We start from the raw sequence: 21,576 nt of genomic DNA, 5'->3' as shown, positions 1-21,576 counted from the left end.
GCCATTAGTCCCCGGAGATTGAGAGTATAGAAGGGAGGAGCCAATAGCAGCGAAGTCGGAGCGGCGGTATTGCCAATGACGAGGAGCGAACCAAGGAACTAAGTCCTAAGGTTGTAGTCGAGAGTACTTTGAGGCGAGGAGCCTGAAGACTTAAGAGAGGACTAGATCAAAGAGGGAATCTAAGTTGTGATTAAACTGAGGAACTACAGTAGCGTACAGGCAATATTTATATCTACGGATCGGCACATCGGTGCGGAGCGCTAGACTAACTACTAGGAGCTATACGAGTAGTACCTGCAGGGTAAAGTAAAAGACAATAAGGAGAGGCTAGAATGAAAGGGTATGTGTAGCGAGAAAGAACAATAAGAAAGAGATTACAATAAAGGTGGATCTCGGAATACTGAGTGGTGGAATGGGGCGCCGAGGCATGGACTTGACAAGGTGCTAGTGGAGGTGCAGGAGTGGAAGTAGTAGGAGAACTGATTTGTCCTACCCTGGCAGGTGGTGCTGGTCTGTGGATGGGTTGGTAACGGTTGGTCGGACTTGCGTCAAATGTGTTTTCATATCGATTAGGGCACGGTTGTTTGGAACAGGGTTCCCACTCTTCTTCTTCAGTGTCCCAGTAGCAAGTGGTGTTAGTTACAGTATCAAGTGCATGAAAGTGGTTGGAGCAATCAATGTTGACTCCGAAGGTAGACGTGGTGGATGCCTTGTAAGATCAGCTCACCAAGCTGATGGTACAAGTAGAAGATCTCAACCTAATGTTGCGACGAGGCAGGAAGCGGGAGGCGAAAGGTCCGGATACACCTAGGAGTGACAGTGGCAGAGTGAAGAGGCACAGAAACAAGCACAAGCACAGATGAAAGAAGTAATGATCTTGAACAACAGTGGGATAGCGTCAGAGGCCAATCACACCAGTAATCAAAAGGGAATCTAGTTGCCCAATGACCAAGTTAGATAGGTAGTATCTAAAAGGATACAAGTACTTGCCTAGTTGCCCAATGACCAAGAGGTCGAGATGGGGAACTAGGGTCTGTCTACTGTCCTTTATATACTACTCTTGTCTAATGAGTAAGTGATTGTGAATAATGATGTGATATAAAACAAGAGTGAGGAATCAATATATACGAGTAATAATGAGTCAATAATGAACCATAATGAACTAATCGATGAATAAGGATGAGTTTATGGAAGCGTATGGAAACAAATGGAACTAATGGGATGATCGTGTGATAAAGTACAATAAAAATGTGAAAAGAGATTGATGGGAACACACCGCTGATGGCGCATCAAAGGGCGCATCATGAAACTTCATGACACTCTCACTCTTATTGCCTCTCTGAGATTATAAGTCTTGTTACCCATGTATGGTGCTGGAGAGTGTCCCCACTATGCACCCCATGCCTGCTCAACAGTTATTGCCCTAGGGACCTCCCTGGACCTTCTAGGAACCCCCTCAAGGGTCACATCTCACACTCAGTACTACTACTAGGTCATTCCTATCCGCAGTTGCAGTTCCCATAGCTCCCTTCAAGCTCCAGTTTGCTCCTAGCATGCTACAATGTAAACCATTTGTACCAAATCCACCCCTAAGACCAATTCTGACCCAGGTCTTACAGGTATGTGTTGGCATTGATTCAATAGATGTCCTCCATTGCAGTGAATGCAGCAAGGCCAATGACTCTAGGGCAACCTTGGTTTGGTGATGGGTGGTTTTACAATGGCACCAATCTGTTCAAAGGTGCTCCTCCAACAGTACAAGCTTCACTTTGAGATACCAAGAGCAAAATAATTGTCAAAATGATCCCAACTTAGTGCACATTCCTTTATGTCAGGGGCGGATACGGCGATTGACCATGATAAGTGGCAAGACAAGAATGTAACATTCCTAATTTAGATAAAATGAGCAACACGCATCACCATCTACATAACTCACACATTGAAAAAAAAACTTTACACATTCCAGAGCTTTCACAACAGCAAAAACAGGGCTCTACAAAACAAAATAGAGGTAGAGGTAGAGGTAAAGGTAGAGCTGTGGCTAGAAAGTAGAGCTTGGTCTTTTTTTTACAAAATAGAGCTTGTGTTAAATGTAGAGCTCTATGTTGTACTTCTGGGCCCGGAGCTTTAGTAAGTGCCTCTCATGGCTGCCGATGACTGCCGCCAAACAAAGAACACGGTCACAACCACCTTGAATTGTCTATTACGCGTTGAAGGGCCTCTGGAATAATTGCCTTTTATGGGCTATTTTGGAAACAATGAATCTCACTTCAAGTATATTTAAAGGACTTGTGAGGCTTGTAAGTTGTATCTTGTTACCTTGACCTCGATGGCTCCTCCCACTACCCACTACAAACGGAAGGTCTCTGAGACTCCCCCGCTCTTCCTGCAATGTACCAAGAGAGGGTGCTTAAATCCAGTCCAAGTTTATGTCTGTACTGGGTCCAACTATGCCCATCATCAAGGGTATTCTTATGAGGCTGTATGTTGCATTCCACTCACTTAACTCACTGAATAATAAATGATCCAGTGTGTAAATGAACACAACACATCTGATAACCATTTTCTTACATGGAGGCTTGACATCCCGCCTCAATTTGTCAGTGACTTAGTTCGCTATGAAGCATGTCGCGGGGTTCTGCCTGAACTAAGCCCAAAAACCAAGTCCTGCATGTCAATACAGCAATTGCTTGATCAACGAACGGAGGCTCGCCCATTCAAACCATTTCCTCCTTCGCCAGCTCGAATTTCCATTTGGCCACCTTCAACAGATCCACAGGCCAAACGACATGCAGCATTGGAGTCTCTCTTTGACTTCAGTGAAGCTCTGTCAATTGAGATTCCTGATCAAACTCTGACTGAGGAAGAAGCTTTGAGCTTCTCGCAACAGTTGGACCAAGCTGAAGAAGATGTAATACCATCACCAACAAATATCAGCCCTGGTCCATATTTTTTTCCTGTGTGTTGGAATTGCAAACTCACTTTGTTTGTGTCAGATTCAGCTGAGATTCCCTCTGGAGCTCTAGATGAATCCTCAATCAGTACTTTGAATGGTATGTAGCTTCGAAATTAGCAGAACTTACAGTTGACCCCTTGCTCTAGAACAATATTCTTTTGACAGCATTCTGCCTAACACACCGGTATCCAATTGAGAGCCTAGTGTCCAGGTACCATGTTCATTTTCTTGGCAGATTGGGCAAATAGAAAAATTATTCATCAATGGTTCTTACCGTAATGTCTGCCTTGGCCGTAACTGCTTTGGTAAACCTGATGCAAAGCGTGCAAAGGTCAATGACAACTGTAGTTTCAAGCTCTGCAAGACTTGCTGCGCCCTTTACCAAATCGAGGCTTCCTGCTCCTGCAAGGAAGCAGTTCACAAACCAGCAACAGCAAAGTCATCATCTGGAGGTCCCAATGTGATGTATACTCACTTGCGTCCACTTCAGCTGCTTCATTATCAGCACCGAGACCAGGCTCACATTGATCACCATGAGCGTTCCAAAATTCTTCAAAATCGAAACACCTATGCTGATCATGTCAAGCGGAATATTCTCATCAAGTTCTGGGCTGCAGATGGTTCTCAGGACATGCTCACTGTTGAGTGTTCAACCTATCCCTTCTTCTGCTTTGATGATTGCTCAGTTGCGGTACGAGAAGTCATTGGTGCCATAGATGGAAAACTTGTATGGGTATATGATCCACAGGCAAAGGGTTGGCCTCTCCAGGAAAGTAAACAAAAGCGACTTCTCTGGGATGGTGAAGTTCTCCTGGTTCGAGCTAATGGCTGTACTCCCAGTCAAGAGATGGAGGAAGCAGAGAAGACAGAAATTAACCGTCTTGGCAATCTACGCAAACGCAAATTAGCAGCTGATATACCGCCACCATCTACCCCGTCCCAGACCCCATCTGGTGCATCTTCTCAGCCACGTTCCACAGTAACTCCATCACGTTCACCTTCCCAGTTTGATTCACATGTTACTTTGGCTCCATCAACTCACTTATCTCTATTTCTCTCTCCCTTTCCACCTCCCACAACCCCGAGGCATAAGCTTCAGACTGTTCGGGACCTTTCAGAGTCACCCGATCTTCCAGACCAATCTTCTCTGTTTATTTGTGCTACCAGCCCAACTCCCTTGCCAAAAGCAAAAAAAGCAAAAACCATCCTGGCAGTTACCAATAAGCCTATGCAAGTTATTGATCTCACTGAGCCCAATTCTCGTCATAGAAGTTGGCCTTACAAGCTTTACCGCGGAATGCATGATGGCTTTACTCAGCTAGATGAAAATCGACGTTTGAAGCATGACAATGTATTTCCAAAGACATCAGCTCAAACTAAATCATTGCAAAGGGCGGCCTGGGCAAATGGAACACCTGAGCTGAAGGAGAGGTTTTACAAGGATCCACATAGTACATGGCGGGATTATATTCAAGAGGTGAAGAATATGAATGGCGGAAGCTTGCCGAAGTATCAGGCTGGAAGGAAAATTAAGCAGGAAGCCAGAGGTAGCTTGTCGAGGGTAAAGCTGGAAGATTTTTCACCAGAAATCATCTCATTAGATTCTGACTAGATAACAGTAGTCACTATTTTGACTTTAACGTGTTCTATATTGTTGCCTTACTATAGTTAAATCAACTTGTTATTTGTACAGAGAATATGAAGTACATTGGTACTAATGTTCTTTACACGTTGAATGCTTATAATAGCTACAACACAGCTGGGTAAGGAGGAATACGATAAGGAGCATTGCCAGCTCGGCGAAGCTTTGCCACTAGCACCTCATTCCGTCTCTTAATCATTTCATCAAGGAAAAAGTTATAGTTGTGTGGTAACATCTCGTGCACAATTGCCTGATATCCACCAATCCATACATTACCCTGCTCGGCTGCTGATGAGTTGAACACCCACTCGCCATTATCTCCAACCAGTTCCGTCCACTGCAATGGGTTGCAATGCTTCTGGCAGAACTCATCGCTTTCCTTGTGTTTTGATTTGAAATGGAAGACATCAACCGGAAGCATCGTTCCTCGAAAGAAGAGGTCCTGCTGAGCCTGCAAGTGACTCTGAAGATGGCAATTATTATCATAGAAAATTACATCAGGAAGATCATTTCGATTCGGGTAGACAGATTTGAGAAAATCCTGTGGACCATAATGAGCAAAAACATCTGGAACATTCTGAAAAGCAACTTACCTTGACTCCAGAGATAGCTTCGGCACCAAACATGGTAGCTCGAGCACTGATAATCCCACATGCACAGACCACCAGCTGCGCATTGTGGGTCCGACGACGAGCAAAGAATGCTTTCGATGGCCAATTACCTTTATCAGACTTATGCATGAGATCTTGCTCATCAGAGTCAACATCGAGTTCAAACTCCAAAGACTCCAATGGCGAAAAGGATGACAGCGACGTTGATGGCTGATGAATCCCGGCACGCTGTAGTCGCTGGCGGAGAAGAAAGAAACCTTTTCCCTTGAGGTTCCTATAGTCTTCGTACTTTGAATGGTCAGGCTCACTACAGGTCCGATGACCAGAACGAGCTGGGCGATCACATTCAGCGAACACGCACATGTGTTGTCAGTCCATGTGTGTTTGACACCACTGATGACGGTTGTTTGGAAGAGGTTGAGTGCAGTTGTGGACCTTGCAGCATGGATGCCCAATGGTGACACCATCCATCACAACTGCACATAGAGATCCTGAATATAAGAAACAGATTAATTTTAAGTCAAGGAAACAGAATAGTGACATACGAAGCTCTTTGTAAGAGTTAGGAAGGTCAGAGGGTATTAACTTCTTGCATGTATCGCAAGCATGCAGTCGTTCAGGCTGACCTTCGATGATCATGAGCTGGTTTCATTCAGACATAATCTCCTTCAGCCGGTCATTGAGATCACCATGATTTTGCATCGTTAATTGTCGCCCACGTTCCCTCCAATTTTTGAGCAGCGACACTAGAACAAATGCTCGCCATACTTGCGTAGATGTAAGCATGAATTTGCTTTCGCTGACCTCCTCATGACCATAGGACGAAAGTGCGTGGTTGTAGATTAGTGCACAGTTCTGAGCTGAGACCCAGGCAAACAAAGTGCAGGCAGTGAACAGCTCTGAGACAGCTGTCTGAATGAATGAGTGCTCCTTGAGGTGGATGATTTCCGGAAGAGGCTGGTCATAGTACTGCCGCAGATTGAGACTGAGATCGACACTGAAATTGAGGTAATATCGAATGTTACACGAGCCTTAAGAGTTGAGCTATCAGTAGCTTGAATGCCAGAAAGCATAGTTGCACATACCAGCTTTGCATCGTAGGGATGTAGAATAAGCAGGAAATGGTCCGTCTCTAGTAAAGTATGTTGCGGCTATATGGGAGATGCTTGTCAGAACTGAGTTGCAACAAGGACATCTTGTATGTGGAGGATAGAACATATAGAACGCTTGAGAAGGATATCAGCGCTGCCAGCAACAAAGAGAACGAGAAGCACTTACCTATTTTTTCGTGCTTCTTTGGGAGCTGGGAACCATGCTCATTGAATAGAGAGCATTCAAGCAAGGTTATGTGAGGCTGTGGAATGCCCCAGATATATTGTCGAAGACTAGACCAGAGACTAACAATCGTAGATATTGGCATTTCAAGCGTGCGCGATAAGAAGACTTGAACATGCTCAGGTAAGGACGTTGGCGGAGTATCAGATTTAAGAGTTCCGAGAGAAATTTCGGGTTGGAGATGGCGAGCAAAGTGTATGAATTGATCCAGATGCGCAAAAGAGATCTCAGCGCATTCAGAAGATGTTGACAGGGCTGACAAAAGTTGCAGCACCGAACTCATTTAGATGAAAATGTTGGATGAATTAGCAGAAGGATAGACGTCTAATACTTTGTGTATAGTATAGAAAAGACGTCGGGTCAGTGCCTACAGGATAGGATGTGAGCAATACGAGGGTTGGAGTAACAGTGGTAACGCACCGTGTGTGTAACTATCAAATCTTCGCCCTGAGTGTGGCTCAAAATCAATCCTATTCTAGATCTTCTAGATTCACCTGTGAGCGGGAACGCCAAAATATACCGAAAATTTGTGAATCTGTGCAGAGGGAATGCAGATAGAACGTCGAGGGGCGGGGATGGTCAACGTAGAGGAGCAAGAACCGAGCTGCGGTTGGGAAGAGCCGGGGACCGGACGGCTTGACGGAACAGAGGTAGAGCTCTACTTGACGGAACTAACAAAAAAGTAGAGTTTAGGTGAACCTCTATTTTGAGCTCTAACTCTACCTAGAGCTCTACCTCTACCTCTACCTCTACTTTATAAGTAGAGCTGTTTTTGCTGTTGTGAACGTCCTCACACATTCTCATTATTTTCTGCATTGACTGTAAGTCATGTGCACGCCAGCCCATTTCCATTCAAAGCAGCCACCCCAAGTTCTCTCTTCCCCTCTTCAAACATTTGCAAGCCTGCCTTGACCCTTCAGCAGGCTTTTCACTCAGAGCCGGATTTTTTGGCTAGTTATCCCGACTCGTAATCAGCAAACATAATTTCATTTCTCCCAGAGCCACGAATGGTTTTCCACGGACCATGATGTTTAGAATATATAATAAGTCATCTGGGCGGGCATACGCAGAGACATTGGTCAGCGAGCCCTTCCTGAATCAGAATCCATTCGAGGCAAGCCAGGCAGGGGGGAGTGTGGTCGGGAACAGGGCAGTAGATTATATAATCTTTGATGTGTGATCCTTAAAGCAAAGATTCAATGAGCAGCGAGGATAGTTTTTGCACCTACTTCATTTGGGTAATTCCTGAATGCCGAGGGACAAACGCAACGATTCATGAGAAGTGCAAAAGTTGGCCGGGGGCCTCCCGGGGCATCAAACTCAGTAACAAGACTCCCCCCAATGGACGTTCAATCACTGGATAATTGATTTACAGGTCAGGGACTCTTGAAATCTTCAATTGAGGGAATAAGTAATTCTCACATGTCACATCAATGATAGGATATAGCATATAGCATTTTGAGAGAACAACAACAGAGAAGGAGGGTACATAAGAAAAAGGAAAAACAGAGATTTTACAGGAACAGAAGCAAAGGAATTGTGGAATTCACATACACACACATATATATATAGATAGTCCAGTCCCAATTGCAAGAGAAGAAACAACCCCTCGTCATCCCTAGAAACCCCATATACAACATAGCCATGATACAAAGCGACAGGTGGCAGACGAAAAAAAAAGAAACAACAAGGAGGTGGCGCTGGGATCGATGTAGATAGAGGGGCTCAAACCCTCGTAGTCCTCGCCTTTCCTTTTCGTCTCCCTTTCGGCCCCGTCGACAGCTGAGACTGCGAAGATTCCACGGAGAGGATGTTTCTCAGACGTGAGGGGGGTAAGAGAGTGGTGGCGGGTGGCCGTCGTTCGCGGAGGTTGTAGCGTTTGATTGGAGAGACGACGCGCTGTTTCTTGGTTGGGGGCTGTGGAGGAGTAGTGTGGTGCGGTTCCTCGTCGTCGGGTTCGGATGCTCGCTTAGAGGAAGGGAGATTGTGTAATGAAGGAAGAGTCAACTCTTCCTCTGCCGTGGTCGTCTTCCACTGCAAGGACCCATTCGGGGTAACAGCCGGTGTCTCGATATACGGCTCACCGTCTGATTCTGAGAACGTTATGTGTTCGAATGGCGGTAACGATTGCGGCTGGGATTGAGATTGAGATTGAGATTGTGACTGGGAATGGAACTCCAAATCCTCGATATCCTGAACCACTCTCTGGCGAGTTAACCCACTAGATGTCGAAGCTTCTGCATTCTCATAACCCCCACCCACACCCACACCCACACCCCACATCCACCCCCTCTGCCCCGGCGGCGTCGGTTGTCTCTGCACCAACACCGGTTCTCTTCTCCTCCCTATTCCCTGTCCCTCTGGCCTCACGTACTTCTTCACCCTCCTCACCTCCACCCCGCCCTTCTCATACGCGAAATCTCTAATCTTCACTCCAAACTCCGAAGTGAGCACGTGTGCCGGCGGAGGCGGGTCTTTGTACGAGTCGTCAGCGTAGTATGGCTCGGTTTTTTCTTCTTGGAGGGGCCGAGGGGTGTGGTTGGAGGCGGGGGCGGAGGCGGAGGAAGTACATCCTGGGGGCAAGGAGGAATGTGGTGGTGGAGGCGAAGTTCTCGTTGTGGTTGGAGTGGCGATGGTCGATAACGATGATAAAGACGATAAAGATCCCGACCGAGACAAGACCAAAGTCATTTGAGGCAGAAAACAGGAGAGAAAGAAAGCAAAAGTCCTAATAACTCGCTAATATATACATAACTCGCCGTGTGGTAGCGAAGAGAACAATAGATACTTTAATTTCCCTCACACGTGAGCGAAATCATGACTCAATTCACCCAGGTTTTGGTTCCCACGAATCTAGACTTCGACATCAAATCGCGTCTTGCAATTGCCGCTTTTGGGAATTGAGTCGAGTCGAGTCCAAGTGGATTGAGGGTACTTATTAATTGTGTCCTCGAAAGAGAACAATGGCGAATTTACCGTGGTCCCGCATGGGTCCTGATTTAAGCTTTGGCTGCCACTGCTGGCCACTGGCCTAGCTGAAAAAGCGTGCTGAAGGGTTTATTACCAATGGATGGAGTATGTACAAGGATGAAGTGTGTGTACAATTGAAAATTCAATCAAATACAACAACAGAGCCCGTTGAGAGCTTTCTGCGCGATTTGTCCCATAAGCCCTCACCAGTAGATGGGTGCGTCACGAAAATAAGGGCCCCACCATACTAGTATCATTCTGTTACCCCTCAATTCGGAATCGTAATCTATTTCATTTCGAGTCCCAGCTGGGTTCAGAACCTCGGGAGAAATTCCCGTCCAACGACGCACTTTCCCGGTTCTGGCTCTGACTCCTGCATGCCACCCGGGAGGAAGTGAGGGCGTAATCGTCGGACGACAGTTGGTAGATGGATGGAGAGGCTGAAGAAGTTGAAGAAGGAGAAGAACTTGAGTCGTCTGAGTCGGGTCGGCGTACAGGTTGATAACTTTCTTGGGGGTTCCCCGCATGGGAGGGACAAAAGACAATGGAATCTTCAAAGCTAAGTAACTTTCAACTTCTTGGTCGGGTCGTTTGGCGCGACGCGCGATGGAGTGACTACCCCTGCCCAGCCCTCTGTCGCACAACGAACGAATGCCCGCCGCCAATCTGAGTACATCGAAGGATGAAAAGCATCGCTGAAATCGATCGGTAGTGACTCCTGCAGCGCACAATACTTTTCCTTCACGACCGCAGCAAACTCCAACGCACAGTCCCAAGCGGAATCAAAAACCTCCGGCATGCTTTCCGAAACGAGACCAACCAACCGCTTCTTGCCGTTAAGAATCTCTTCGCGTCTTCCGAAAATGAAAATTTTAGAGAAACCCTCATCCCGTGCTTTCTGTTGTTCTTCGCTTGGACAAGGCCCTGAAATCGGCCATCTTGTCATGAGAAGGTAGACGAAAACCCACAACGCCGATTCAAGATCATGGATGTAGTGATACCGAAACGGAAACGATGGCGCGGACTTGGACTTGCGCACATAATCTGTAGGTTCAAACAGGTATTCGCCTTCTATCACTTCGACCGGCATGAAGAACAATGTGCCCTAGCGAGTCGAATTAGTCAGATCACAAGGATTATCCAGTAGACTCACTGTTTTGACATCTGATGATGCAGAGCGAGGTTCAATTGCTGGCTGAACACGCTTCGCGTATTCCAAGTCATTAAGCTTGGCATTCCCATCTTTTACCAACACATTCGCAGCGCTGATGTCGCGATGAACAAAGCCAGCAGAATGCATATACGCAAGAGCTAGGACTTAGAATTAGAAAGATTTATGTACTTCCAGAGGAGGATGAAACTAGGCTTACCGATGATTAACGATTCTAACGCCTTCAAAACAATATCCCAGTTCGTCATCTGATCCAGCGGTTCTCCCGCAAACTCCGAAAGTTGTCGACAATGAACTTTGGGTGCGTAGGTCCTACGATCGAGTCTCGCAAGATGAACAGCGGTAGCTTCACGGAGGGCAGTTTCCTGACGCCGTTCACGCCCTGGTCCAGATTCCATCATGATCGAGGCTGGAATGCTCACACTCATTACTCGTTGGTAAGTAGAGGATTGCGCCGAAACGGTGAAACGCTTGACGTCGGAAGGAAGAGTTTGTCCCCGAAGAAAATTCGAGGTGGAGTCAGGAGTTTGTCCCTTCTCAGTTGTAGAGGGTACCGGAACTTTCTCGCAGGCTTCAATCTTGACAAAGTATCTATTGAAAGCGCTCCGGTCTAGATTTGGGACGGCGTTAACCTTCTGGATATTAGCTTCGATAGCTGAACGAGTTTCTAGTTCGGTGCAAGAGTCCTCAGGTAACCAATAGTCTTTGATCACCTTGACCTCACTATCAAGGTCTCCTTTGTCACTGAGAACCTGCTGAACTTTGAATAAACGAGTGGCGCATCCGAGCAGAAATTTTGCCTTGCGAACGGTGATAGCTTCCGTGGTAATGTATTGCTTGCTGTCGATGGTGAAGATATAGCGCGGACCGGTTCCGTCCTTTCCCTGTACTCTCCTGACTGTAGGGTCATATCCTAGTTCCTCCCGACAGGCTCCGCTGAGGGACAAAGCAAAGTAGATCAAATTTTTGGCGTCCTGTTGAGATAAACATTCAAAATCAGGAATATAGGGAGATCGGAGGTATTCACGATATGCAGATTCATCGCCTCTGTAACGAATACATGCGACCGGGAGAAGAACCATAGTCGAACATTGAACCCATCGATCGTTAAGCCAAACATAAATCGACGTGTGGGATCAGCACCCATAATATGTGTCGCATTAGATAAAACTTTCTTGTTATTCTACACGAAAATTAGCATATCAGAAGCCCGTATGGAAATCTTACCCACATCATCGACAGTGTCCGGCGTAGACTTCTTGTTCAGTTCCCCCGTCATCAAAACATCGCACTCGTATTCTGCTCCTTCAGTAATAGGATGAACTGCTGTGGTTTTGGTTAGAAGGCCGTGAACGTCCGCTTTATAGTGTGAATGATCGTCTTCTGAAAGCAGATGTTTGCCAGGATTATCTGAAAATTTGACGGCAGAATCAGCCCCCATAATGCTGTTCAGGCCCTCGAAAAGAGGCGCATAGAAAAGCGACTCCTTCTTCTCCTTCTCTACCTCAACTTCCTCCACCTCTATCTCCATTTTTACCTTCAACTCCTCGACCTCTTGCTCCTGCTCCTGCTCCTGCTCACCCACACCAAAATTTATTTCTTTCCAGCCCTCATCGATCAAGATGCATCGTTCTCGAAGTTTTTGGTGTGCTTCTTCAACGGAAAACTCCTCGACGACCGGAAGAACTGCTCGTTTGAAGAGATCGAAGGTTATTTCCGGAATACTCATAGGTAGGATTCGTTATACCACCTCGCTCCTCGCGTAATCTATTTTGTGCTCGGGACCTGCTAATGACTGAAAGACGATCCGGGGAGTATCGGGCAAGTCTGGCGAGGACATGGAACGACAAGAAAGACAAAACGGTCACATTGCCAATTGGTCTCCTATTACTGAGTATGGGCAGCCCCGCCAAAGTTTCCGTCCGCTGACTCAGCGGGCGCTTGGTCTCTGGTTCTGAAATCAGTCGCGCTGAACCTTCGCCTCCAGATTCCTTCGCTTTATGAGGGATAGGAATTCATTAGAGTACTAATTATGCATCTAGTGTATCTAAAAATTATTTGAGTCAATTGTATGCCTCTATTCATGATCCTCCCCTGAATCATAGCCTTCCGAGTCAAATCCATCCAGTTCCTCTACAGTAACATCCAGTATTTCCTCCCCGTCACTTAATCTGCCTTGTACAGGCTCCCCCATACATCGAGAACCATTTGCATCAGCATACTTCTCGATTGCAGATCTGAGAAGTCCCATCTTTAACGGCTCCTATGAAATAAGCGCCCGCTTAGTCAGTGGACGAATAGTTTGGTGCCCATACCCAATATCAAACAGGAGTCGCTAAATACCAATGTTACCATTTTGTCTTTCTTGTCGTTCTATGTCCTCGCAAGACTTGCCCGATACTCCCCGGATCGTCTTTCAGTCGTTAGCAGGTCCCGAGCACAAAATAGATTACGTGAGGAGCGAGGTGGTATAACGAATCCTACCTATGAGTATTCCGGAAATAACCTTCGATCTCTTCAAACGAGCAGTTCTTCCGGTCGTCGAGGAGTTTTCCGTTGAGGAAGCACACCAAAAACTTCGAGAACGATGCATCTTGATCGATGAGGGCTGGAAAGGAATAAATTTTGGTGTGGGTGAACAGGAGCAGGAGCAGGAGCAAGAGGTCGAGGAGTTGAAGGTAAAAATGGAGATAGAGGTGGTGGAAGTTGAGGTAGAGAAGAAGGAGAAGAAGGAGTCGCTTTTCTATGCGCCTCTTTTCGTGGGCCTGAACAGTATCATGGGGGCTGATTCTGCCGTCAAATTTTCAGATAACCTTGGCAAATCTCTGCTTTCAGAAGGCGATCATTCACACTATAAAGCGGACATCAACGGCCTTCTAACCAAAACCACAGCAGTTCATCCTATTACTGAAGGAGCAGAATACGAGTGCGATGTTTTGATGACGGGGGAACTGAACAAGAAGTCTACGCCGGACACTGTCGATGATGTGGGTAAGAATTCCGTACGGGCTTCTGATATGCTAATTTCCGTGTAGAATAACAAGAAAGTTTTATCCAATGCGACACATATTATGGGTGCTGATCCCACACGTCGATTTATGTTTGGCTTAACGATCGATAAATTCAATGTTCGACTATGGTTCTTCTCCCGGTCGCATGTATTCGTTACAGAGGCGATGGATCTGCATATCGTGAATACTCCAATCTCCCTATATTCCTGATTTTGAATGTTTATCTCAACAGGATGCCAAAAACCTAATCTACTTTGCTTTGTCCCTCAGCGGAGCCTGTCGGGAGGAGCTAGGATATGACCCTACAGTCAGGAGAGTACAGGGAAAGGACGGAACCGGTTCACGCTATATCTTCACCATCGACGGCAAGCAATACATTACCACGGAAGTTATCACTGTTCGAAAGGCAAAATTTCTGCTCGGATGCGCCAGTCGTTTATTCAAAGTTCGGCAGGTTCTCAGTGACAAAGGAGACCTTGATAGCGAGGTCAAGGTGATCAAAGACTATTGGTTACCTGAGGACTCTTGTACGGAACTAGAAACTCGTTCAGCCATCGAAACTAATATCCAGAAGGTTAACGCCGTCCCAAACCTAGACCGAAGCGCTTTCAATAGATACTTTGTCAAGATTGAAGCCTGCGAGAAAGTTCAGGTACCCTTTGCAACTGAGAAGGGACAGATTCCTGACTCCACCTCGAATTTTCTTCGGGGACAAACTTTTCCTTCCGACGTCAAGCGTTTCACAGTTTCAACACAGTCCTCTAATTACCAACGAGTAATGAGTGTGAGCATTCCAGACTCAATCATGATGGAATCTGGACCGGGACGTGAACGACGTCAGGAAACTGTCCTCCGTGAAGCTACCGCTGTTCACCTTGCGAGACTCGATCGTAGGATCTACGCACCCAAAGTCCATTGTCGACAACTATCGGAGTTTGCGGGTGAACCGCTGGATCAGATGACGAACTGGGATATTGTTTTGAAGGCATTAGAATCGCTAATTATCGGTGAGCCTTGTTCATCCTCCTCTGGAAGTACATAAATCTTTCTAATTCTAAGTCCTAGCTCTTTCGTATATGCATTCTGCTGGCTTTGTTCATCGCGACATCAGCGCTGCAAATGTGTTGGTAAAAGATGGGAACGCCAAGCTTAATGACTTGGAATACGCGAAGCGTGTTCAGCCAGCAATTGAACCTCGCTCTGCATCATCAGATGTCAAAACAGTGAGTCTACTGGATAATTCTTGTGATCTGACTAATTCGACTCGCTAGGGCACACCGTTCTTCATGCCTGTCGAAGTGATAAAAGGCGAATACCTGTTTAGACCTAAAAAACATGTGCGCAAGTCCCAGTCCGTGCCATCGTTTCCATTTCGGTATCACTACATACATGATCTTGAATCGGCGTTGTGGGTTTTCGTCTACCTGCTCATGACAAGATGGCCAATATCAGGGCCTTCTCCAAGCAAAGAACAACAGAAAGCACGGGATGAGGGTTTCTCTAAAATTTTTATTTTTGAAAGGCGCGAAGAGATCTTAGACGGTGGGCAGACAATGGTTGATCTCGTTTCAGAGAGCATGCCAGAACTTTTCGATTCCGCTTGGGACTTTGCTTTAGAGCTTGCTGCAGTCGTGAAAGAAAAGTACTGTGCGCTGCAGGAGTCACTACCAATCGATTTCAATAATGCTTTTCATCCTTCCCTGTACTCAGATTGGCGGCGGGCATTCATTCGTTGTGCGACAGAGGGCTGGGCAGGGGTAGTCACTCATCGCGGTCGCAGTAAACGATCAACTGAGGACGATCTGAAGAAGGAGACCAAGAAGTCGAAAGTTACTTAACTTTCCGCTGATCTGTCTGTGAACTGCCAGGCCTTGTATAAAACTCCCCTCCAGGAATTGCCCCGATCAACACGTCAATGGAGAATGGTGTTCTGACAATTACTTTCTCAAAGACTAGTGCTGAACAGGCACCGAAGAAGATCACAATTTCCTGAATGTATGCAGGATATGTATGACCATATACATACAGATTATTGCGAATTCGAAGGGGGCCTTGAACCGGTCTCAATTCTGGCCTAAAAAAATTGTACCTCCGAAGGCTGTTACTTGTAATTTTATTGTTTTATAGCATCATTTTCCATATCAAAGAAAAAAATCCTCATCGTTGACAATGTCGTACGTCGGCTTCTGCGTGTTGCACATAGTTGCGCATACGTCTTACATTATTCGACACCTTGGTGCCAGAATGAAGTGGACGATCTGAGTAAAACATGGACTTGATTATACCACTGTATGTATGTATACTCGTCAAGATTGTTCAATACGCGCTGCAATGAGAGTCGGTATTTGAGCAGAATCTCAGCTTGAGGGATTATAGACAAGATGTACGCGTATGGTGCTAGATACTTACATAGTATGAATAGATAAAACTTATGAAACGATTTGCGATACAACCTTTCGGACTTTTAGTCATCTCGACACCACAGAATTCTTCAGCGAGATGGATCTGAATGTCGTCGAGTGGATAGAAATGGTTAAGGTCAAAAGTTCATTCTACCATTGGAAGTAGAAGTTAAGAACTGTGAGGCGCGCATTGAAATTTAGGCGCCGAATGTACGCGTTTTCTTGTCTGTGACCATCACAAAGTGACAAAACACCCTCGTATTCAAGTTTCAGCGTACAATATTGGACCAACTCTGCCACGTAAATGTTTGACCCTTTGAACTCGAACAACTCGACGTGGGGCGGCACTGATGAAGTAATTGCTCCTTCATGGCCAACAGTCCCCCATTCCCCCAATGCTCCTATACCCAATCTTCGACGAGCTTCTACACCTGTTCCTCCATTAACTCCAGATAAAGGTCCTACACCTGGAATATACGGAAAGGAACCACAAATTTATGGCCAGCCAGAATCAGGTCTTATTTCGCCTCGAGACACCGTTGGATCCAACGGGTCCACCTACGAAAAACCCGAACCGTATCTCCGAGTAAAAATTACAGGGTTAGATAGGAATAGACGGGATATTTTGATAAAGCTAGATGCGCAGGTCATTATCGTAATCCTCCAAAAATCACTTGCGTCTGTTATTTACATCCCCTTCTACAGACCAACTTGTCCAATTTCACCGGCACCACATACCGAAATGTATCCCGCTCATACCTCGAATTCCAATCCTTCTACGAGTCTATCGTACAAAGCAACCCGCAAACCCTCATACCTGCCCTTCCGCTGGCACAAACATCAGCTCCGACTGACGAGGAAGACGACCGTCTGGTCAGAATAATGCTACAGAGATGGTTCACCAGGGTGTGCGAAGACCCGATTATGATCCACGATGAAGACTTGCGCTCTTTCATCGAAAGCGACTTTGGATACCAGCCCACACCACGACCTCGCCGTAAGACTTCTTCCGGATTCGGACTCATGCGCAGGGGTGTTCCTGATGAGGATGAAGAATTACAAAGGGCACGTTTCGAACTAACAAAACTGGAGGGGCAGTTTTTTGACACTGCGAAAGCTGTGGATAAGCTCGCGATGACGCGCAAAAGTAAGGCGGTTCGGCTCTTTTCCCAGAAAACCAGCTGAACACGTAAACAACCAGTACTTGCTTCTGCTCATACCGATATGGGGAATAAGCTTCTAAATGTCGCTACTACCGAAGCCCACCAGCCATTAGGAAACGCCTTCCGAAAAATTGGCAGGACGTGGCACAGTCTCGCCGACCTCGATCAAGCACAGGCTATCAGCGAATGTGTTATACTCGGAGACTCTTTAGGATACCAAGGATTAAATGCACGATCCGCAAAAGAGACTCTACAGATGAGAACAGGCGTTCTCGAAGAATATCAAGCGGCAGTAAAGACTTCGATATCTAAACGGCGGCAAATCGAGCGTCTCAAGGCTAGTTCCAACATTCGACCTGAACGGGTAGACGAAGCACTGGAAGAACTCAAAGAAGTACGTTACATCCTCCTTCCCCTTCTACCTCGCAATTCAAACAAATATTGCATTACCTAGGCGAACAAGTATGAACAAGTGCTTGCCAAAAGAGCCGAAGGGATATCCCAAAACTTGCATCGTGCTCTTGAGACTCACAATAACCATGTTAACGAAGATGTTACTGCTGCTTTGATTGAGCACGCCCGTTCATCTATCATGTACGAAAGACAGCTGCTTCGTGAATTAGAGGCTCTCAGATCGGACGTCGCCAATGCCGCCAACAAGGTTGTTCCTTCAACAAATGTACCGAAACCAACAGTCATACTGCCTCTCGAGGAACCTATACGTCCTCTCCCCCCTCCTGCCCCAACACCAATGCCGACTGGTAGTTATCGTCAGGAGACGCCTCCCCCTCCAAGAATGCAAACCCCACCTCGGCTTAAGGCAACGCTTCCAGCTAACAGCCCCAGTGATCCACTAGCCTCCGGCCCCCCAAGTCTTTCATCACAACCTCCAATTTCGCCTTCCCCATCCCAGCAAACATTCGCCAGCCGTGGATCCATTTCCACTTCCTCCTCCTTCGCCTCTCGTCAAGGACAGTTCTCACCGTCCATTCCGCCGTCCCCCCGCCAGCCACTCCCCACTCAATCTCCCGGTGCTGGCCCTTCTACACCAACCATCGAAAGATTCTCTGATGCCAAAACACCACTTGACGATGGACCTCCTCTTGGTGGCCGGTTCGGTGACGGGACGAAATCCATGTTTGTCAACAACTCCTCGCCGTTGGTCCCTCCTTCGCCCTCATCGCCGACATTTAATCGTGGTGGAGGCGATCCGTTGATGGGTAGTGGCGCACCCGTACGACCGTCCAGTGCTCTTGATGGGAACCGCAGAGGCATGAACGGTCATCCCGCACTTCAAAATGACCTTGACCCACTTGGGCTTGCTAAGCCTACATATATGAGTAGCTCTGTTCGCGTCCAGCCAACCAGGCCGAGACTAGACGCAAAGGAAGCTGCGAGCAAATTAGCAAATATGTTTTGAACGTGTGGTGACTGGTCCTCAATAATTGTTTCCAATTTTTTCTTTATTCAATATACTGCACTGGATGGAATGAAAGTCTACTTATTAGTTACATCCGATACCCTTAAGTTTTCCTGCATTTGTTGGAGGGAAGGAAAGATCAATGCACATAAATATGATTAATGACAAATTTATATGGAAAAAACGCGTACAAATTGTGGAGGTGAAAGAACCAGACGGAGAGGAATTGAGAAATAGAAAGAAAACCCGGTTAACGTCTATTTTTTCCTGAACAGCCCGAGGGTGTGTTGACCACCGCACGCCACTTTGATAGCTGCCCATGAACCTCCTTCTCTGCGCACGATCATCCGCGGAGTCCTGACCTCAACATCAGATACACCAAGTTCGCCCTGTGTACCCTGTCCCCAGCAGTATAAAGCACCATCCTTAGAGACTGCAAGATTATTATGTGTGCCGACCGAGATGCGGACGATCGGATCATCGTCATCCGGGAACTTGACTTGCACCGGGTCCGCCACAAAATCAGGATCAGCTCGATCCTCGAGAGCGGGGTCATCATCCGCAAGACCGATTTGTCCAGCATTGCAGCGCCCGACAGCGAACACTTTGCCGGATTGGGTCAAGAACAGCGAATGATGTTCTCCCCCAGAAATTTGGACCACTGAATCTCCCTCCAAAGCCTCCTTGCTCAAGCCTTCCACTTTCGTTGGAAGCTGGACTTGCGAGTCATCTTCAGTGGCATAACCAGTCCCGGCTTGCCCCATGGTGTTCAATCCCCAGCCCCAAACATCTCCCTTATCATCAACAGCGAAAGAATGGAAGCTGCCGGCTCCAATTACCTTGGCTTTCCGCGTACGGCTTCCTAGGCTAACTTTTTCCGGTACTGTGCCATGAATCTTTCGACGTTCTAGAACCTTTCGTCCGAGCTGAGCTTGTTCGCCTGCGCCCCACGTGTAGATGTTGCCGTGAGTCGTTAGGACGAGTAGATGGTTGACACCAGCGGTGATATCAGAGACCTTTTCGACGTCGCCCGGTCGATGACTCAACGAGTCGTTCAAAATCGGGACAGGGATGAATTGGTGCTTCAAACCATTTGCGAAGCCAAGCGATCCTTCGTTGACCTGACGTGAAGGGCGACGACGTTAACGGTATATTCAAATACATGAGAGAACCAAGAATCTTTACCCGGAAAGAACCCCATACCCTGAGCTCGCCTTTATCATTCACAGCAGCACATATGCTATCGCCTGTGGCGACTTTGACCGCCCGGAAACCTTCGTCTACGAGAGTTTGAAGTGGATGTGGTACGCTAGTAAGCTCGTCAACGTCGAGGAAAGAGCCAGGGTTTTTGGGATCGGGAACATTTTGTGTTATCCGTCCCAAAGCAGCATCATCGTTTAGACCACAAGACCATATCTGCGCATCAGATGTTATAGAATGATAGCGACGAAAATTTCATCAAAACTCACTGTTCCCTTTTCGTCGATAAATAGACTGTGCATACCACCCCCTGCAATTTCTTCCAAGCCTGCGCCTTCCTCCCCAAATGTGCCATCTTGTATTTGCTCTTCGGCCCAGCTATGCTTCTTGGGCTTATCGAATTCATCCAAAGCGTCGGGGCCTAGTCCAAACTGACCGAAATTACCTGCGCCCCAAACAAACAGCTGTAACCCGGGTCGGACCTGCTCGGGAGGAGATGGCAGAGGGTTGAGATACGGCTTCACCTGAACATGAGCAGGTTTTGGTGGTTTCGGCTCCGATGCAGGGGTCTCTTTCTCAGCTATCGGAGCGAGTTTTGTGCGAGATCGTTTTGGGTTCTCAGCGGCAGATTTTCCTGCAGCTTTGGAGTTGGGTTTCGCTTTAGTGGGAGCAATATTCTGCTCTTCACCTTTAGCTCTTTTGGGCGGAGGTGAGGGATCGCGCTCAGGGGATGCCGCTCTCTTTTTGCTAGCAGCAGTACGAGAAGGACGAGATGGTGGTTTCTCGGATGTAGCTTTTTTGGGGGCCGGTTTAGGCGCAACCTTGGAGGCAGGCTTGGCCGAGGCGGCACGAGAAGAGCGTCTTGGTTCCATTATAGGGAGGCAGAGGTTGCCACACAAATCTTGGATGATAGTCACTGCGGGGATGAAGGACTTTTCTCACGAAGAATAGGCTGAAAATTTTGAGAATTTTGTAAAAAATTGTTGCTGAGATTATTTTGGAACAATCTGTTAAGGATTAGGCTGAAATTAATGTAGGAATATTCAAAATAATCTCGTTTCCTGCCATGTTCATGATTGTTTCAGGGAGAAAATTTTAAAAAGTCCCAGCAAACTCTAACAGAGAATTTTTGAAGAGTTTTGTACCTAATCTCTTCATATTCACTACAAGATTAGGGTTTCATCCCCGCAGTGAGTGGAAAACAAGGTAACACCAAAGTGACCAAACCAAAAAGTTCTTATGCACAGGGCACGTGATGGACGCGAACCGTTCCGGTCACTCCTAAATGACGAAATTGTGACGCATCGCGTCAACACAGCTGGACGCGTCGAGGACGCGATTATGCTCTACTTTCGAACCGACCACAACAAGAACTTGATATATGGATTCGCGAAGCACCAACTGGAGATCACGCGGTCAATGAGCACTTGAGCTGTAGTCCTAGTCTTGCTCAGTACATGGGGGAATTCCCGTAAAACACTTGTGCTCAGGAGCTTGTGATCAAATTCACTCACTTTGAGTTGTATTATTATCCTGATGAAAATGCTGGGTTACGGTGTCGATAACGAAAGGCTATCGGAGGCCACCCTTTGACAATTGTTACATTTTACAGAGGAATTGAACACCCTCAGCAAAAATAGTTATATAGTTGCACCTCAACGCGCTGGCTCCTGTGATACATGAACAGAAGTTTAA

The 21,576-nt window shown here is 46.8% G+C and overlaps 7 protein-coding genes across 7 annotated transcripts; 3 read left to right on the top strand and 4 right to left on the bottom strand.

The window, feature by feature from the left end:
• Positions 1 to 2,329: 2,329 nt before the first annotated feature.
• On the top strand, positions 2,330 to 4,568 carry C8R40DRAFT_1068239 (uncharacterized protein; the record flags this gene model as incomplete). The annotated part of the gene is made up of 4 exons (XM_046225979.1): positions 2,330 to 2,482; positions 2,531 to 2,942; positions 2,997 to 3,053; positions 3,205 to 4,568. 4 exons carry the CDS (start codon positions 2,330 to 2,332, stop codon positions 4,566 to 4,568), a joined length of 1,986 nt encoding a protein of 661 aa, XP_046088114.1.
• Positions 4,569 to 4,704: 136 nt separating this feature from the next.
• On the bottom strand, positions 4,705 to 6,827 carry C8R40DRAFT_1168942 (uncharacterized protein; the record flags this gene model as incomplete). Its single annotated transcript, XM_046231280.1, has 7 exons — positions 4,705 to 5,139; positions 5,192 to 5,541; positions 5,599 to 5,700; positions 5,755 to 5,835; positions 5,899 to 6,240; positions 6,295 to 6,435; positions 6,488 to 6,827. The coding sequence occupies 7 exons, from the start codon at positions 6,825 to 6,827 to the stop codon at positions 4,705 to 4,707; spliced, it is 1,791 nt and encodes a 596-aa protein (XP_046088113.1).
• Positions 6,828 to 7,881: 1,054 nt separating this feature from the next.
• Positions 7,882 to 9,654, bottom strand: C8R40DRAFT_87819 (uncharacterized protein). The gene is made up of 3 exons (XM_046236527.1): positions 8,958 to 9,654; positions 7,967 to 8,332; positions 7,882 to 7,900 (listed from the first exon to the last, which is right to left on the bottom strand). Exons 1-2 carry the CDS (start codon positions 9,233 to 9,235, stop codon positions 8,059 to 8,061), a joined length of 552 nt encoding a protein of 183 aa, XP_046088112.1. The 5' UTR covers positions 9,236 to 9,654; the 3' UTR covers positions 7,882 to 7,900; positions 7,967 to 8,058.
• Positions 9,655 to 10,073: 419 nt separating this feature from the next.
• Positions 10,074 to 12,414, bottom strand: C8R40DRAFT_1168940 (uncharacterized protein; the record flags this gene model as incomplete). The annotated part of the gene is made up of 5 exons (XM_046231279.1): positions 10,074 to 10,619; positions 10,668 to 10,825; positions 10,885 to 11,659; positions 11,713 to 11,868; positions 11,917 to 12,414. 5 exons carry the CDS (start codon positions 12,412 to 12,414, stop codon positions 10,074 to 10,076), a joined length of 2,133 nt encoding a protein of 710 aa, XP_046088111.1.
• Positions 12,415 to 13,171: 757 nt separating this feature from the next.
• Positions 13,172 to 15,957, top strand: C8R40DRAFT_1236159 (uncharacterized protein; the record flags this gene model as incomplete). The annotated part of the gene is made up of 5 exons (XM_046233405.1): positions 13,172 to 13,672; positions 13,721 to 13,876; positions 13,929 to 14,703; positions 14,762 to 14,919; positions 14,968 to 15,957. 5 exons carry the CDS (start codon positions 13,172 to 13,174, stop codon positions 15,532 to 15,534), a joined length of 2,157 nt encoding a protein of 718 aa, XP_046088110.1. The 3' UTR covers positions 15,535 to 15,957.
• Positions 15,958 to 16,402: 445 nt separating this feature from the next.
• C8R40DRAFT_1159902 (Vps5 C terminal like-domain-containing protein) lies at positions 16,403 to 18,681 on the top strand (the record flags this gene model as incomplete). Its single annotated transcript, XM_046229948.1, has 4 exons — positions 16,403 to 16,744; positions 16,804 to 17,245; positions 17,300 to 17,655; positions 17,716 to 18,681. 4 exons carry the CDS (start codon positions 16,403 to 16,405, stop codon positions 18,679 to 18,681), a joined length of 2,106 nt encoding a protein of 701 aa, XP_046088109.1.
• Positions 18,682 to 18,770: 89 nt separating this feature from the next.
• C8R40DRAFT_87731 (regulator of chromosome condensation 1/beta-lactamase-inhibitor protein II) lies at positions 18,771 to 20,965 on the bottom strand. Its single transcript, XM_046236525.1, has 5 exons — positions 20,947 to 20,965; positions 20,151 to 20,888; positions 19,867 to 20,097; positions 18,873 to 19,802; positions 18,771 to 18,794 (listed from the first exon to the last, which is right to left on the bottom strand). The coding sequence occupies exons 2-4, from the start codon at positions 20,751 to 20,753 to the stop codon at positions 18,939 to 18,941; spliced, it is 1,698 nt and encodes a 565-aa protein (XP_046088108.1). The 5' UTR covers positions 20,754 to 20,888; positions 20,947 to 20,965; the 3' UTR covers positions 18,771 to 18,794; positions 18,873 to 18,938.
• Between the last annotated feature and the right edge of the window lie 611 nt (positions 20,966 to 21,576).

This window comes from Lentinula edodes (genome assembly GCF_021015755.1).
Source record: "Lentinula edodes strain Le(Bin) 0899 ss11 chromosome Unknown C8R40scaffold_11, whole genome shotgun sequence".
Classification (NCBI taxonomy): domain Eukaryota; kingdom Fungi; phylum Basidiomycota; class Agaricomycetes; order Agaricales; family Omphalotaceae; genus Lentinula; species Lentinula edodes.
The sequence above is the reverse complement of the archived record's forward strand: the minus strand, read 5'-3'. Positions and strand labels throughout refer to the sequence as shown.

What these genes read in the sequence shown, in the direction of transcription:
- C8R40DRAFT_87819 (XM_046236527.1), bottom strand. Translation starts at nt 9,235, where the DNA reads ATGACTTTGGTCTTGTCTCGGTCGGGATCTTTATCGTCTTTATCATCG. An exon ending in GTGAAGATTAGAGATTTCGC is followed by an intron (nt 8,333 to 8,957) that starts GTATGAGAAGGG and finishes GAATCTTCGCAG; the next exon opens with TCTCAGCTGTCGACGGGGCC.
- C8R40DRAFT_87731 (XM_046236525.1), bottom strand. Translation starts at nt 20,753, where the DNA reads ATGGAACCAAGACGCTCTTCTCGTGCCGCCTCGGCCAAGCCTGCCTCC. An exon ending in TTATCGACGAAAAGGGAACA is followed by an intron (nt 20,098 to 20,150) that starts GTGAGTTTTGAT and finishes TCTGATGCGCAG; the next exon opens with ATATGGTCTTGTGGTCTAAA. An exon ending in GGGTATGGGGTTCTTTCCGG is followed by an intron (nt 19,803 to 19,866) that starts GTAAAGATTCTT and finishes CCTTCACGTCAG; the next exon opens with GTCAACGAAGGATCGCTTGG.